General features: G+C 28.8%; 2 protein-coding genes and 1 pseudogene across 3 annotated transcripts; 1 reads left to right on the top strand and 2 right to left on the bottom strand.

Moving 5' to 3' along the window:
- Positions 1–1,223: 1,223 nt before the first annotated feature.
- LOC122849104 lies at positions 1,224–4,816 on the bottom strand. Of its 2 annotated transcripts, none has more exons than XM_044147693.1 (2): positions 2,972–4,816; positions 1,224–1,986 (listed from the first exon to the last, which is right to left on the bottom strand). In XM_044147693.1, exons 1-2 carry the CDS (start codon positions 3,916–3,918, stop codon positions 1,476–1,478), a joined length of 1,458 nt encoding a protein of 485 aa, XP_044003628.1. In that variant the 5' UTR covers positions 3,919–4,816; the 3' UTR covers positions 1,224–1,475. The 2 variants fall into 2 exon arrangements, with proteins under 2 accessions (XP_044003628.1, XP_044003627.1); XM_044147692.1 differs by having other exon boundaries at positions 1,224–1,990; positions 2,976–4,816.
- Positions 4,817–6,050: 1,234 nt separating this feature from the next.
- LOC122849126 lies at positions 6,051–8,572 on the top strand. The gene is made up of 3 exons (XM_044147721.1): positions 6,051–6,839; positions 7,721–8,274; positions 8,354–8,572. The coding sequence occupies exons 1-3, from the start codon at positions 6,822–6,824 to the stop codon at positions 8,496–8,498; spliced, it is 717 nt and encodes a 238-aa protein (XP_044003656.1). The 5' UTR covers positions 6,051–6,821; the 3' UTR covers positions 8,499–8,572.
- Positions 8,573–9,101: 529 nt separating this feature from the next.
- Positions 9,102–13,108, bottom strand: LOC122849155 (annotated as a pseudogene).
- Between the last annotated feature and the right edge of the window lie 2,499 nt (positions 13,109–15,607).

The following is a 15,607-nucleotide window of genomic DNA, read 5'->3' as shown; positions in this document are numbered from 1 at the left end:
TTGTAGGAATACTTCGTACTAGTATATATAGCTCATGGTTTGTATTGATTGGGTCGAATTTTGAAGCTAGTTTTCCTAAATTTCTGAAAGTGGTAGAGGTAAATGAAAACACTGCCCCTTAGATATTTGATATCTTGAAGAATGTGGCATATCTTTTTTTTGTACAGTCCCAGCTCTTTGAACTACTTGAAAAGCTTTTGCTTGTTGAATCAACATTACTTCATAGTTTGATAACTCTCTAATTTCTTCGGGAACATTACCGTCCTGTAAATTGTTTAGTATACATGTTGGAGGAATATCTGATTTTCGGAAATATTTCAAACAGTTATCACAAATATAATCGCTATCTTTTTCATCAGGATGATTGATGAAGAATTCTTCCATCTGATCCCAGTATGGATTTACAATTGGCAAATAAAAATTATTGATATTCTTTAAGGAACGTTCAAAAAGTAATCGTTGGCAAGATCTACAATGATTTCTAGGTAAATCCATCATTTTTTTTGTGTAAATTTTGAACGCTGCACTATTCTCTGCAATTATCGAATCTTCATTCAAGCAATCCATCTCATGACTTGTGCTCAATTCTACATTTTGTTTTTTCATTTCGTTTTCAACTTCTAATAATGATTTTATATTTGACATATCTAAATCATGGCTCAATTTCAGTAATTTTCTATAATATTCATTTAATCTGTATAAACATCGTAACATTGACCTTATTGATGAGAAATGAGGTGATAAAAGATGCAGAAAGAAGCTGATTGATTTACATGGATATTCACTGCTATAACATCTAAATGAATGACCTAACTTATCTTCTGAATGCGTAATAAAACATTGTTGTAGAAATTTTGGACAACTTGACAACGTCTGAGTTACTAAAATTTGGAGAAAATTTTTATAGAGATTAAAAAGTTTTTGGTCTTTCAATACTGTGCAAATAGAATCACAGCTCCAAAATTTTACACCCTTTTTATTTGTGTCAATTGGTAATATATTGACTGCTTGACCTAGGATTTATAAAAAAAGTCTCTAAACTTTTTTTTTTGATTTCCATTATCATTTCATTTTGTTCGTTGTCTTCATGCCTTCTTTTACTGATATAGCATTTACTTGTTTTGGTTTTTCATTCATAATTAAAATTGTATGATCGATCATAAAATATGGTTCAGAAGACGAGGTATGCTCTGAGTCTCCACAATTCTCAATGTCAAAATCATCAATCATATTTTTTAAACGTGAATCTGCCATTTTTATCATTCTTTGAAGAGTTTTAAATTGGACAGAATAATAATTTTTCCTTGCTTGCATACACCACTTGACCATTTTTTCAGCTCTGAGCCTGGCTTCTGTTTCGTTTGTAAGATTGTCGATAGACTCAACCAGAATTTCATATGTAAGATTTTGAATATATATTTCTATTGAAGATTTAAACGGAACATATGTATTATCGTCTTTTGGTAGCTCACTTTTCAAGATTTGAGGCTGTTTCGATACGTTTTTTTTTTACTTTGAATGGTCGCTGTTTGAGCATTGTTGTCTAAGCGTGTTCGTTCCAAATATGCTTTATGTTCTTTTTTTACTATCTCTTCCAGTGGTAGTGGAAGTGGTGGATCGCTATGCTTAATCATCGGAAAAGGAGTTATTATCTGGGTTTCAAACATATTGAGCAAATGCTTTCTTAAATTGTCATACTCGTATTCAATAGTTTCAGGTTTATGACGAAATAATAAAGAAACTCCAAATGCAATAGCCAGCACACCACAATCATCAGCATTTTGTTGTTGATGAACTCTTGGAAACCGCACATTGTTTTGTTCAACTGAATAAAATGGAAATAAACGTTGTAAATACATTTGATAATCATTATGGAGTATATGAATGTTTAATGAATCATAAATATGAATATTTTTACCATCGTAATAACTGCAAACCCAGTGATCAGTCATTGGGCCAGAAGCGCCTCTGCTATGGAGGATTTGTATATGTGTTACGTCTTGGTATATTTATAATTAATAATCGATAATAAATAATCATTTAATAAATTCAACGGATGCCGAGCAAGCAATAAAATTTTTCTTTTTTTATTTTTTTATTTTCACACGGAATTAAATTCAAATTTTGCGTTTTTATAAAACAAATTATTTTTTTCTTTTTTTTTTATAAATTTTGGTAAGCAGTTTTCAAAGTCACCTCTGCAACGCGAGACGCCACATCCGTTGAAGTTGCTAGATTATTATTTATTAAATTGTTTAAACAAATTGAATATGCTGACTACTATGGGAACCATTGTATCTGATTGGTTCAAGAAATGGCACCACTTTTCATCCCTACCTAATAATTAAATTTTTATGGGAATAATTTTATTTTTAATATTAAGGAGCGTCACTCTTGCGACAACTTTCGTTCTATTCAAATCATTGAAACTAAATTAAAAATTTAAAATTAAAATTAAAATTAAATCAATTACATCTGATAAAAATTAAATAAAATCAATTGAACTTTTACGTTTTAAATAAATAACATTTTTCGAGTGAATTTAAACTAATTAATTCTTGTGATAAATTATTATTTCCTGTGTTATTTAACCTTCCCTAATCCTATATAAAAATTATTGACTGTGACATTTCTCCGGGGTGTTGTTTTCTGTGCTTCGAGTTTATTTTACCGTTTGGATTATTCGAGACTACAAACATCAACAGGCGACCATCCAGATTGACACGCTCTCAACAATTGTTTCGGATTATTCTTACATCAAGGTACATCTACAATCATACACATTCCCTCCTAACCCGTTACCCTGTAGGGAATAACAAAATAAGAGGATTTTTAATTTTAACGTGAAATACCAAGTTGATTTATTTTAATTATTCTATGATTATTTGGTTATTTAATTTTGATTTTACATATTCTTTCTTTTTCTTGTTATTTCATAGTTAAATTTTAATTTTTCAACTTGGTACGTAACATATGTTTTTTAGTTTTTGGAATGGCTTGAATTTTATCTAAGTTTTGGATATATAAAGTATCTTGCGGTACATAATCAGAACAACCAGATAGCAACTTTCCAAAGAACAGTATGTCGTCTCCGTTTAATCTTTGATTCCCTCCAATTCTGTTTTTAGATTCTTCTGAAATACTTGGAATCTGTATAACCTTTCGTTTACAAATGCGCTTTTGGCCACAATCATATCCTTTAGTATTTAACAAAACGTCACCATTAGTTGGGCATTTTCTTTTAGAAGTTTGGATATTTGGCAGAAAAGTAGGTACTTTGATATTTTTTTTCTCAAAAGTATTCTCGTCATCTCTCAGCCTATTATTAGTTGAACTATGAATATTTGATCGAGGAAAAGATAAGATATCGCGAAGTTCAAACATTGATAATAAATGGGCACGCATGTCTTGAACTTTATATGGCCTATATGTAGTCATTTCGGGGTTTCCGCCTAATGCAAGAGTTACTGCATTTGCAATAGCAAATACTCCACAATCATAACTGTTAGGTTGTTTCTGTACTCTGTGAAATTCTACAGTTTCTTCATCAAATGCATTGCCATATAACATCCGCAACTTTTTTATAATTTGATTATCTAGATTTGAATTGTTTACGGAATCATAAATATGAATTAAATCGCCATCATAATAACTGCATATCCAATGACCACCAATCATTTTATATGCATTCGGATGAGAAATATCTTCAGCTGCTGTATGTAAAATTTGAATATGTTTACTATTAGCCGGTATTTGGACTGCGAGATCAGCATGTTGGAGCGTCCAACAGCGTATAAACTCATAATTTAATTTTTCATGCAATAAATAGGCGAAAAAGTCAATTTCTTCATCTCTTAGCAATGAATCAGAACCTAAAATGATTCTACGATCGAATTCGAGTTGATCAACTTCAGACATTTTTTTTTTAGTTAAAAAAGTTATATGTATATAAAAAGAATCACGACTTAAACTTTTTAATATATATAATTTTATAAAACTAAGACGTTTCGAAATAAACTCTTGTCAAGGAAATGAATTCTTCTAGAAAGAGAAAAAAAAAACTCTTGACAAGGCCAATAATACTTTCTCGAAAGAAGAAAAATTACTCTTGTCAAGGAAATGAATTCTTCTGGAAAGAGGAAAAACTCTTGACAAGGCCAATTAATACTTTCTTGAAAGAAGGAAAAATACTCTTGTCAAGGAAATTAATTCTTCTAGAAAGAGAAAAATCTCTTGACAAGGCCAATAATACTTTCTCGAAAGAAGTAAAATCCTGAAATATACTATAAAGAAAGGAAAAAGGCAAAAGGGACAAAAAAAAATAGGTTAGGTAAACGTCAAACGAGGAATAATTTACAAAAAAAAAATAGCACTCATCAAAATTAAATAGAAAACTTTTTAACATGTAATAAAGATAGATGTGAAACACTTTAATATATTTAAATTATTTTATTAACAATCAAACACATTAGAATAATAACACACATAAATGTCAAAACTTTGTCCCGCGAGCGACAAAATCCAATATGTTAATGGCGACAAGCAAAAAGGGTGTGGTCTGATTGACAGAAGTCAGGGTTGAAAAGTATATCATACCGATGTATTATACATAAGAATCATACGCGTATCATACATTCGGGATTGTATTGAATGGTAACTCAATTGTACATGCCAAATATATATTTTTAACATCTCTCAGCGGTTAACTCTTTTTGTAATAAATTAAATAAATATTTAAAATCAATTTTCTAATTGACACACATAAATGGGCTGCACCCGTATTCAGAGGATGTTCTCATTAGGGCTTTTTTTTCCGATGGTGGCGCTTGTGAAGCTTTTCTATGTAAAATCTATATAAAAAGTTCACAAGCGCCGCCATCGGAAAAAAAAGCCCTAATGAGAACATCCTCTGAATACGGGTGCTGGGCCTGGCAATTTAAAAAAAATCTGAGCGCATGCGCCATAGAACTCTTATTGGAATTTAGTAACATTTAGTGACATTCAGTTTAATTTCAATTAAATAATTACAATTTATTATACAACTTGATTACAATGGGTGCATTCCTATAATAAAAATGTTTTTTTGGCTTTACAATTTTGCCCTGTAATACCGACTAAAATTTCATAGGAAAAAAATCTGTTTTTTCGTAGTGGCAGTACTGGCACATGACATTATTTTTTTTTGGTTTCAATTATTGGAAGAATAATGACAGTTCAATCTTTATATCAAACTGGAATAGAAAAAAATAGACTTGTTGTATTTGCTTGTTATTGTCACATAGGTCGCACTAGATAGTAGTAAAGTCTTGGATATTACATAGAGAATTTTATCACTTTTGTTGTTGTTTCTGTTTCTAGCTTTTAGTCGGTATTACAGGGCGGAATTGCAGTGAAAAAAATTTTTTTTGTTTTGCAATTTCGCCCTGTAATACCGGCCAAAATTTTATAGGGAAAAGCTGTTTCTTGTAGTGGCAGTACTGGCACATGACATTATTTTTTTTGGCTTCCAATTATTAGATGGATAACTGTTTAATGTCTATAGGTGTGTTCGTTCACTATTCACACCGAGTATGATGTATGTTAGCTAGGAAACATGTTTGAAGAAACTTTAGTAACTAAAATTTACTAAAACATTCGTTATTTTCAGTCATTGTTTTTATTTTGTTAATTTAATAATTTTTTCTCAGACGCAAGAACAAATTACCAATTAATAATAATGAAAGAGAGCGAAAGAACTGGAAAAAACGAATAGCAATAAATAAATAGTAAATTTTAGTTACTAAAGTTTCTTCAAATGACCGCAAAACGCTAGCGCTTCCTTGCATACGCTCCGTGCATACGCTCGGTGTGAAAAGTGAACGAACACACCTTATATCAAACTGAAATAAATAGAAAATTGACTTGTTGTGATTGTTTGTTATTGTCACATAGGTCGTGCCACACATTATCGTAAACTGTGAAGCCTGGAATATTGCATAGAGAATTTTATCACTTTTGTTATTGTTTCTGTTTCTAGTTATTAGTCGGTATTACAGGGCGAAATTGCAAAACGAAAAAAAAATTTTTATTAAAGGAATGCACCCACGGGCCGACAAAAAAACAATGATTGTAGCTGATTGTACTTGAATTGTAGATGATTGTCATATATTTGTTTTTTTTTCAACCCTTCATTTATTTTAATTAATTAATCGAAATATTTGGAGTTGCCAGATAGGCGACAATTCATAATTTTAAAGTGGCTGATATTTTTGATAGTAGTAAGATGCTCAATTGATAGCAAATCGTTTGTACATAACTATTCTTCGTTTATCATTGTTTAATAATTTTTATTTTTTTAAATATTAAATAAAAACTATTGTACTATTCATCTCCTTGCTAATCACTGTTAACTAGTACTTGCGCATGCGCGATTACAGTGATAAAAAATATCTACAAAATTTGTGTCAGTATTTTTTTGTTATTAATTTATAATAATAACAGTTTTCATTTTTAATAAAATATATATAATAACTATATATCGGAACCAACTTAATAAATAAATTGCAGTAAAAATAATAATAATATAAATATATATAAAAAAAATATAAGACACTATGGCCATCTACAGACTGCTTCTTCAAAAAAGAGGAAGAAAGTTACGTTACCGATCCAGATTATTTTTAGCGTTGTCTTTTTCATTCCTCGTTCGACCGTCATGACGTAAAGTCCTGTGCAAATCTCGGCATCCGTGAGCTATCCAAGCCACGCCATTTTATCAGCATCAGTTGCCAAACGTGGTTCATTGTGGTTATAAAAAATTTAGTTAATTTTATAAAAACAGCATGGCAATGAACAGACCAGTAAGTTTTATATTTTATTATAAATATTTATTTATATTTATTTTTATTTTTATAATTTATATTTTATTTATTGTATATATTTTATTTATTGTATACTTATATATGGGGCATTCTTAGTCAAATCACGGGGTCATCTGCCTGACCCCTTACGATTTTGATAATATGAGCTATTTTTGGTTGATTTTAGGCTGAAATTAAGCCTCTAATTTTTTTAGATTTTTTCATTAATTTTTCTAGACTCCATCATCTTGAATATCACTATTTTTGCAATTTCTCAAAAAGGACCATTTTTTTTTTTCTGAATTTTTTTTCACAGAATCAGGTACACAATACACGCATTTTTAACACAGCAAAAATCTGGGTCCAGAAATATAAATATTTTTTATTTATTTTTGAAATTTTTTTTTTTCAGCAAAAACACTTTTTGTTTCTAGAAAAAAAAATTTTTTTTTCCAAAATGAATATAAGTTTATAATATATAAGTTTTTGATTTCAAAAAAATAAAATAAAACTAGATTTTCCCTTGGTAAATTTTCTGTTTCGGCATTTTTAGAAACTTTTGCTGAAAATAAAATAAAAAAAAAATATTTATATTTCTGGACCCAGATTTTTGCTGTGCTTAAAATGCGTGTATTGTGTAACTGATTCTGTAAAAAAAATTCAGAAAAAAAAAAATGGTCCTTTTTGAGAAATTGCAAAAATAGTGATATTCAAGATGATGGAGTCTAGAAAAATTAATGAAAAAATCTAAAAAAATTAGAGGCTTAATTTCAGCCTAAAATCAACTAAAAATAGCTCATATTATCAAAATCGTAGGGGGTCAGGCAGATGACCCCGTGATTTGACTAAGAATGCCCCATATATAAATATATATTTTAAAGGGTTCACTCAGTTTTGAAGCTTTTGACCGTCAGCGTCAACGCGAGAGCGAAACAAGGGCTCGTCGCCACCAAAAGATCGTCGACCGTCATGCTGAAGCTCGAGCACAGGTTTACCTCCTGGAGGAACAAGCCCTTGAAGAGGGACTTGAGCTTCCAGCTTTACCTGCATTTGAGGCCTCCGACATCAACATGGTCAGAGATGATTTTGAGGTTAACGACGGTCAAGCAGCACGTCAAGAAGATGATCCATTGGCTGCACCCAACGATCAGCCTCAAAATCATCAAGAAAATGCTGAAGAAGTTGATGAATTGATGGATGCTTTTGGTGGTGGTGTTGCTGAAGGATTAGGTGGTGGAGCGGTTAGAAGTGTTCGTGGTGGGATTGGGGCAGGATCACGTGGTGGTGGACCAAGTCGTGCTGCAGCTGGCAGTGGATTGCGTCGGGTTACGGCTGGTGCTGGACTGAATCGTGCTGTAACTGGTGCTCAAGGTCGTAGAGCTCGTGATGAACGCGACCAAGATCCAGTTGATGCCAGTGTCAGAGACAGAGTCAGGTAAAAACAATAAATATATACAATAAAATAACAACAATTAAATAACAACAATATATATAAAATCAATGAATTATTTCAGATTTTGGAGACGTCAATTCTTTCAAATGATGGCTAATCGTCCCCATCAATATCGTGAGCAACGTGGTCGTGGTGGTAATAGAAGTAGACGTGGAAGGGGTATTCGTTCAGGTGGTGGTGGCATACAGGTTTATTTTCAAGGATAAAAAAAAAAATATATAACAAGTCTTAATTTAAAAAAAAAATAAATAAATAAAAAAAAGACCGATCGTACGTGATAAAAAAAAGTGATAAAAATGCCTTAAATAATAAATAAAATATAAAAAAGGCATAAATATTATTATTATCATGGTGATAATAATAATATTTGATAAAAAATAACCAGTATAAGTACAAAGTTAGTTGGTAAAAAAAAAAAAAAAAAAAAAACGTACTCAAAGTTGATATAAATAAATAAATAATTATATTTATAATAATTGTCAATTAATAATAATCGTACTTTTTTTTCAAATTAAGACTCAAAAATTAAGACTTGTTTTTTTGATTGTCACAATTAAAAAATTTTGACACATAAATGATAAACATAACCTAAACATAAAATTATTAAAATTTAATTTCATTAACACCAAGATTTGTATGAAAAAAAATAAAAATATTAAAATTATTTCCTTTTTCTTGCACCTTAAATAAATATTGATAAAAAATAAAAATTAGGTACTGTTAACATTGTTTAATAAACTATAATAATATACCTATGTATATAATAAAGAGTTGATCGATTGATGGATTGAGTTGATAATGTTCATTCTTAAAAATTTGAAATACTTGATTTTATAGATTTATATTTATCAATATATATATATATATATTTAGTCTTGATAACCATTTGTTTATCATAAATTTTTATAACATTTAAATTTAAACCTATATCCAACATAGATTTTTACTGGACAACTTAAACAACAAGTACAAAATATTCTCAATGAATTATGTTTATCACAAGTGCATTTAGGTAAAAAAACATCATCATAATATTCATTTTCATTTTATAATTTTATCTACAGTGTAATTTCAATTTTTTTGTTGGTCTAGGCTCAGAATGAAATGTCAATAAATTGGAGACATAATAAAACTATTTTAGATAGATAAATACAAGCACCATTATTTGTATTCATACATAACCTGCAGAATACATGGACTCTCACGTCAAATGTCAGAAAAAAAATAAACAATATCATAAATATAATAATAAATATATCATCCAATTGTAATAAAATTATTAACTTAATTTATTTATTGAACATTTAATACACTATTATGTTATGTGTTTTACTAATTATTACATTATCATTACTATTATTATTACTATTAATATTACCATTATTATTTATTATATATCATTATCATCAGTAGTACGCGTATTTTTTGATCAACAGTATCAATTGAACCATTTGTTAAATTATTATTAATTATTAATAATTGATTCAGTTGTATTTGTTAATTAGAAATTATTATTTATTGATGTTGTTAGTCCTCTTACATGTTGACTTGATGGTAAACGTCTACGTGGTGCTTTAGCACGTGATGCTGTTAAATGTGATGATGGTGCACCTTCACCACGTTCAATACCATCTAGTTCTTTTTTAGTATACAAATTTCAGTAAGACTATCAACAGTCTCAGTTAATAAATTATCATTAATTTTTTTTAAGCTTGTTGTTGATGATGATTTCAAATCACCTTGCATCATTATTCGTGATAATGACATTGTTGATGTTGATGATAAAGATGATGATGTTGTTGAATCTAATATTTTTCTTGATGACATATTATTATCAATACTTGATAATCCACTACGTAAATCAAGTCTTTTTCTAGCATGTGCTTTTTCACTTTTTTTATGAACTGAATGATTTTTCATGGAACTTGATTTTGATGATGATTGATTTGTATCATGCCAATCTTCATTATTGATATCTTGATTAACTTTAATTAATTTAACGAAATTATCAGGAAATAGACCAATTTTACCATGTATTTCACCTTTTCATCAACCCTAAAAATTTGTATTTATTATAGCTATAAATTAACTTGTTAACATTTAATTTTAATTGTATGCTTACTTCGTCAGCAACATTACGTGATATTATTGTGACAATTTCACCTTCATTTATTGTATGTATTATATGATAAATATATTTATTTTTATTCATCTTCATTAAGTGCTTCATATGAAAATAATACAAGACATAATTCTTTAGTTGTTCTTTCAATACTACCAGTTGGACTTTCAGCTTCTTTTGGACTTGGTGATGTTACAAAATTTAATGGAAATATACCAACATGTCCGTGTTATCTTCCTTGCCACCAGCCTTCCTCAACTTCTTCCAGAAATTCAATTGAATCTTGTGGCATTAATTCCAATTCTTTTTCATTACATGGCTCATAATTTTAAATAATAATTTACAATATCTTCTACCAAATGAACCACTATTTCTCATTAAATTTTCATCTTTTTTTATTCTATTGGTGATGGTTGGTTTAATTACCTTTAAATATTTAATAATTAATATATATTTAATTTAATTTTCTACAAGGTATTTATTGTTAAATTATTATTACTAACCTTTACAAAATTATCAAGAAACATGCCACGTTTATTTCTCAAAGTTCCTTCCTACCATTCACCAGCTGTAACTTTTACATCTTTAATAATATCACTTTTTCGAAGTGTCAATTCATCTGGCTCATGAGCTACATAGCTATATTCCACGATAGCTTCCATTATTTATTTATTTATTTATTGTCAAATAAATTCAAGCACTTTTCAAGTCTGAAAAAAAATAAATACGTTGATGTAAATTTACCAACACTCTAAAAAAAAAAAAAAAACAAAAATTTATTCTTATTATTGATACTGATAAAAATAAAAATTTATGAAGACTTGACTTACATTTGGTTTATTCAATATAATCATGAGATTAATTAAAAATCATGAACATCAAGATATAACATTATTAATAATGGTGCTTGTATTTATCTATCTGTATCTATCTATCTAAAATAGTTTTATTATGTCTCCAATTTATTGACATTTCATTCTGAGCCTAGACCAACAAAAAAATTGAAATTACACTGTAGATAAAATTATTATAAAATGAAAATCAATATTATGATGATGTTTTTTTACCTAAATGCACTTGTGATAAACATAATTCATTGAGAATATTTTGTACTTGTTGTTTAAGTTGTCCAGTAAAAACACATAACATAATAGTGTATTAAATGGTAAATAAATGAATTAAGTTAATAATTTTATTACAATTGGATGATATATTTATGATTCATTTATTATAATTTATTTATTATGATATTGTTTATTTTTTTTCTGACATTTGACGTGAGAGTCCATGTATTCTGCAGGTTATGTATGAATACAAATAATAAAAAAATTATGCAGTTACGGCAATATAACAACAAAAAAAAATAAAAAAGAAATAATTATATTAAAAAGTTCTACCAACTGAACGGAAGAAATCTGGTCGATTTGATAAAAAGGCAAAGACCGTAAATATCAAATTATTCTTTAAATAATATTGCCGCAACAAAAAAATCTGATTTTTTTTTTAAAAAAAAGCTCGACATCCATTTATGGGATCATTACCAAACTTCAGCATCCTCATTCAACTCTATCATATTTTAATTCAATTTTTAATAGATTCGCGACGGAAGGGGACAAAATATTTGATGTATAATAAGGCACGGTAGTAGTAGTTAAATCTCATCTCACACATATTCTTCTCATCAACACACATACTTTCTTTCTCATACTAATTGACTCGAGGCACTACCGTGCCTCTTGATAATGAAATTCCGCTAGAACGAATGAACCAAAAACAATTTTAATCAAATGTATATATAGCTAATTCTACTTTTCTATATTAAAATATTATTGTCCGTTTAATTGATATAACCGAATAATAATCTATGTATATTATTTTACAACCTCTTTCGGTTTTCAGATTCAATCAGCTAAGCCGATCAATAGGTTTCTGAAGTTGTATTTTTATTGTCTAATCATATATTCATTTGTTCTATATTTTTCGCAATGTGTTTTCTCCGTTCAAATATATTGACCATTATAGAGTTTCTAAAATTGAATGAAACCCTAGTGATGATTCCATCATAATTATGTAACACTTGATTTTTACAATGCTCAGATTTGCATTTTTTATTAAAACGAAATACTGAAAATCCTGATTCATCCGCAAGCCGTTTTTCGAAAATTAATCGATAAATAGGGCCCTGTTTTACTAACTTTTATGGCACGAGATGGCGACACAGTTGGAATTTATTACAATTAATAGACATAACCTCAAAATATGTTGTCAAAATACATACATAAATGTTATTATTGTTGCTTTTTTTTAATTTTTGTTTTTTTTTAGTTTATTATAACAATTATAATTCATTATAATTTATAAATTACGGTGGGGAAGAATATGTTCTAGGTAGTCATGTGTTAAAATTCAGTGATATTAATGTACAAATCTGCTTTTCCTTGGGATTTTTATTCATTTAATAAATACAAAACATGTAGATTTATTTTGTAAAAATGAAAAAGTTCAAAGAAAAGCAGTATTGCTGAGGAAAAGATAGAGCTAAGTAAATAATGTTGCTTAAAACATAATTTCACTGGCAAAAATTAATTCCTAAGACTATACATCTTTTCCTTGGGATGTTTATACATTCAATAAATAAAATACATATAATTTTATTTTGAAAAAATGAAAATGTCCGAAGGAAAGCGGTAGCTAAGGAAAAAATGGAGCTGAGGAATTAATGTTGCCAAAGAAATTATGTTTCAAGTAGCATTAATTCCTCAGCTACTGCTCTTCCTTGGACATTTTTATAAAAAAAAAAAAAATTACATGTAATCAAAAAATACCAAGGACAAGCAGTAGCTAAGAGAAAGATGTGACTAAGGAATTACGGTGGCCAAAAAAATTATGTTTTAAGCAACATCGATTCCTTAGCAACATCTTTTCCTTAGATATACTGCTTGTCCTTGGGATTTTTGATTTATTTAATAGATAAAAAACATGTAATTTTATTGATTAAATAAATAAAAATATCCAAGGAAAAGCAGTGGCTAAGGAAAAGATGTCGCAGCTAAGGAATTACGGTGGCCAGAAAAATTATGTTTTGAGCAACATTAATTCTTTAGCCACATCTTGTCCTTAGCTTTTCATTGGGATTTTTATTCATTTTATAAATAAAATACATGTAAATTTATTTTTTAAAAATACAAATGTCCAAGGAAAAGCAGTAGCTAAGGAAAAGATGTAGCTAAGGAATTGAGGTTGCCAAAGAATTATGTTTGAAGAAAATAATGTTGCTAAAAATATAATTCTTTGGGAACACAAATTCCTTAGCTACATCTTTTTCTTAGCTACTGCTTTTCCTTGGACATTTTCATTTATTTTATAGATAAAATACATGTAAATTTATTTTTTAAAAATACAAATGTCCAAGGAAAAGCAGTAGCTAAAGAATTGAGGTTGCCAAAGAATTATGTTTAAAGAAAATAATGTTGCCAAAAATATAATTCTTTGGCAACCTCAATTCCTTAGCTCCATTTTTTCCTTAGCTCCTCCTTTTCCTTGATCTTTTTTTTTTATTTTATAAATAAAATAAATAAAATACATGTAAATTCATTTTTTTTAAAATACAAATGTCCAAGGATCAATAAAAGTAATCTGCAGTGTAGTTTTGGATGGAGTTTGATCATACACTTTTGATAGCTGACAATAAATGACAGCACAATTTATTTGTTTGTTATTCTTTATAACATCAAAAATTTTTTATTCACAATTTAAGACTATGAATATTAATAATAATAATAATAATATTAATATCTAACAGTGGTTGTAGAAAAACTGTACGCCAAAAATTTCTGCCTTACCGACGATATTTTTTCGGTGATAAATTATACGGCGGATGAATCAGGATTTTTACATTTTGGATTTTGTAGCGAATCGTCCAATTAAAAACCATTATTTACATAGTTGTATTAACGTTACATGTACACAATAATCTGATTATATCATTTTCACTTTTGATGAATGTTTATTCTGAAGATTGAAAACTCTAACGACTCAGAGTGACAGATGATTTTCAGTGTCGTACGGCTATGAAATTGGTGTAACATTACAATAGGCCTAATGCACAATTATACGATGCTTAAAAAGTTCCATAGCATTTATATAGAATTGTTATTTCGGATTAATTTTTTTTGATTGTGCACAAAAAAAACATCTTTTTATTTTCGAAAATTGGTGTAGAAATAGAATATTAATTTTATTGAAACAATATTTGCGGACATGTATCTATTTGGTTGCTAAGTGCAAATTCAGAATTCCATTTTATTATTGTTTATAAAGTGGCATTTAATTTGTTATCAATATTTATTAAAATGATAAAAAGTTGTGGAATAAAATTCGCTTTTATCACAAACTCGTATTAAGAGAATCAAAAGTTTAGTGTGATAATATCATATATTTTCCAAATATATGAACAAAAAAAAATTATACTGTTATCTAATAATATTTTTAGTAGAATTCAGTAAACGGCAAAAAAATGTTTATCATTTTCAATATAATGCAAACAACAATATTCGAAATTTCTAAATTCTTCCTAATCTAATTTATGAATGATAATTATAAACGTTAATTAATAATTTCTATTTTTAAGAGTTCGGCCCAACTTAAGAAAAGTTCATTTACGAAGCTTACACTTTAGAATTTGGAAAGATCTGCTAGTCGGCTAAAACATTACGGCGGCGACTTGTTGTAGCTCACAATAGATGGAATCGCAATACTATGTCAGAAAGATTTTTTCATTTACGGTGTTTTCCAATTCCCGAGGATTGAAACATGGCGCTGCAGGCCGCAAGCCATTCAGAGGATGTTCTCACTAGGGCGTTTTTTTTCCAATGGTGGCGTTTGTGGAGCTTTTCTATATGAAATCTACATAAAAAAAATTTTGTCAAGCGCGATCAGCGGAAAAAAAAAGCCCAAATGAGAACAATTTTGCCCCGTGAATACGGGTGCGGTAAATTTCGAGCGATTACTCTCCTTGTAGACCGCAATGGGCACGGTATAGTAGTTATTTGCATTTCAATTATCATCACTTTTTTTGTTTTTTCATACTCGACGCGAGGCACTACCGTGCCTCTTAATATACTGATAAACAATTATATAAAAACCTTATTCCCATTTCCCAGGATACTAGCGTTCTAGACTTGTAGCTGATGT

Source organism: Aphidius gifuensis, linkage group LG2, assembly GCF_014905175.1.
Source record: "Aphidius gifuensis isolate YNYX2018 linkage group LG2, ASM1490517v1, whole genome shotgun sequence".
Classification (NCBI taxonomy): Eukaryota; Metazoa; Arthropoda; class Insecta; order Hymenoptera; family Braconidae; genus Aphidius; species Aphidius gifuensis.
Note: the sequence above shows the minus strand (reverse complement) of the source record. Positions and strands in the feature narration are given on the sequence as shown.

Coding starts and splice junctions, on each gene's coding strand:
- LOC122849104 (XM_044147693.1), bottom strand. CDS start 3,918: ATGTCTGAAGTTGATCAACTCGAATTCGATCGTAGAATCATTTTAGGT. Junction 1,987..2,971: donor CCAAAAACTAAAAAACATAT/GTTACGTACCAA, acceptor CGTAACACATAT/ACAAATCCTCCATAGCAGAG.
- LOC122849126 (XM_044147721.1), top strand. Junction 8,275..8,353: donor AGTGTCAGAGACAGAGTCAG/GTAAAAACAATA, acceptor GAATTATTTCAG/ATTTTGGAGACGTCAATTCT.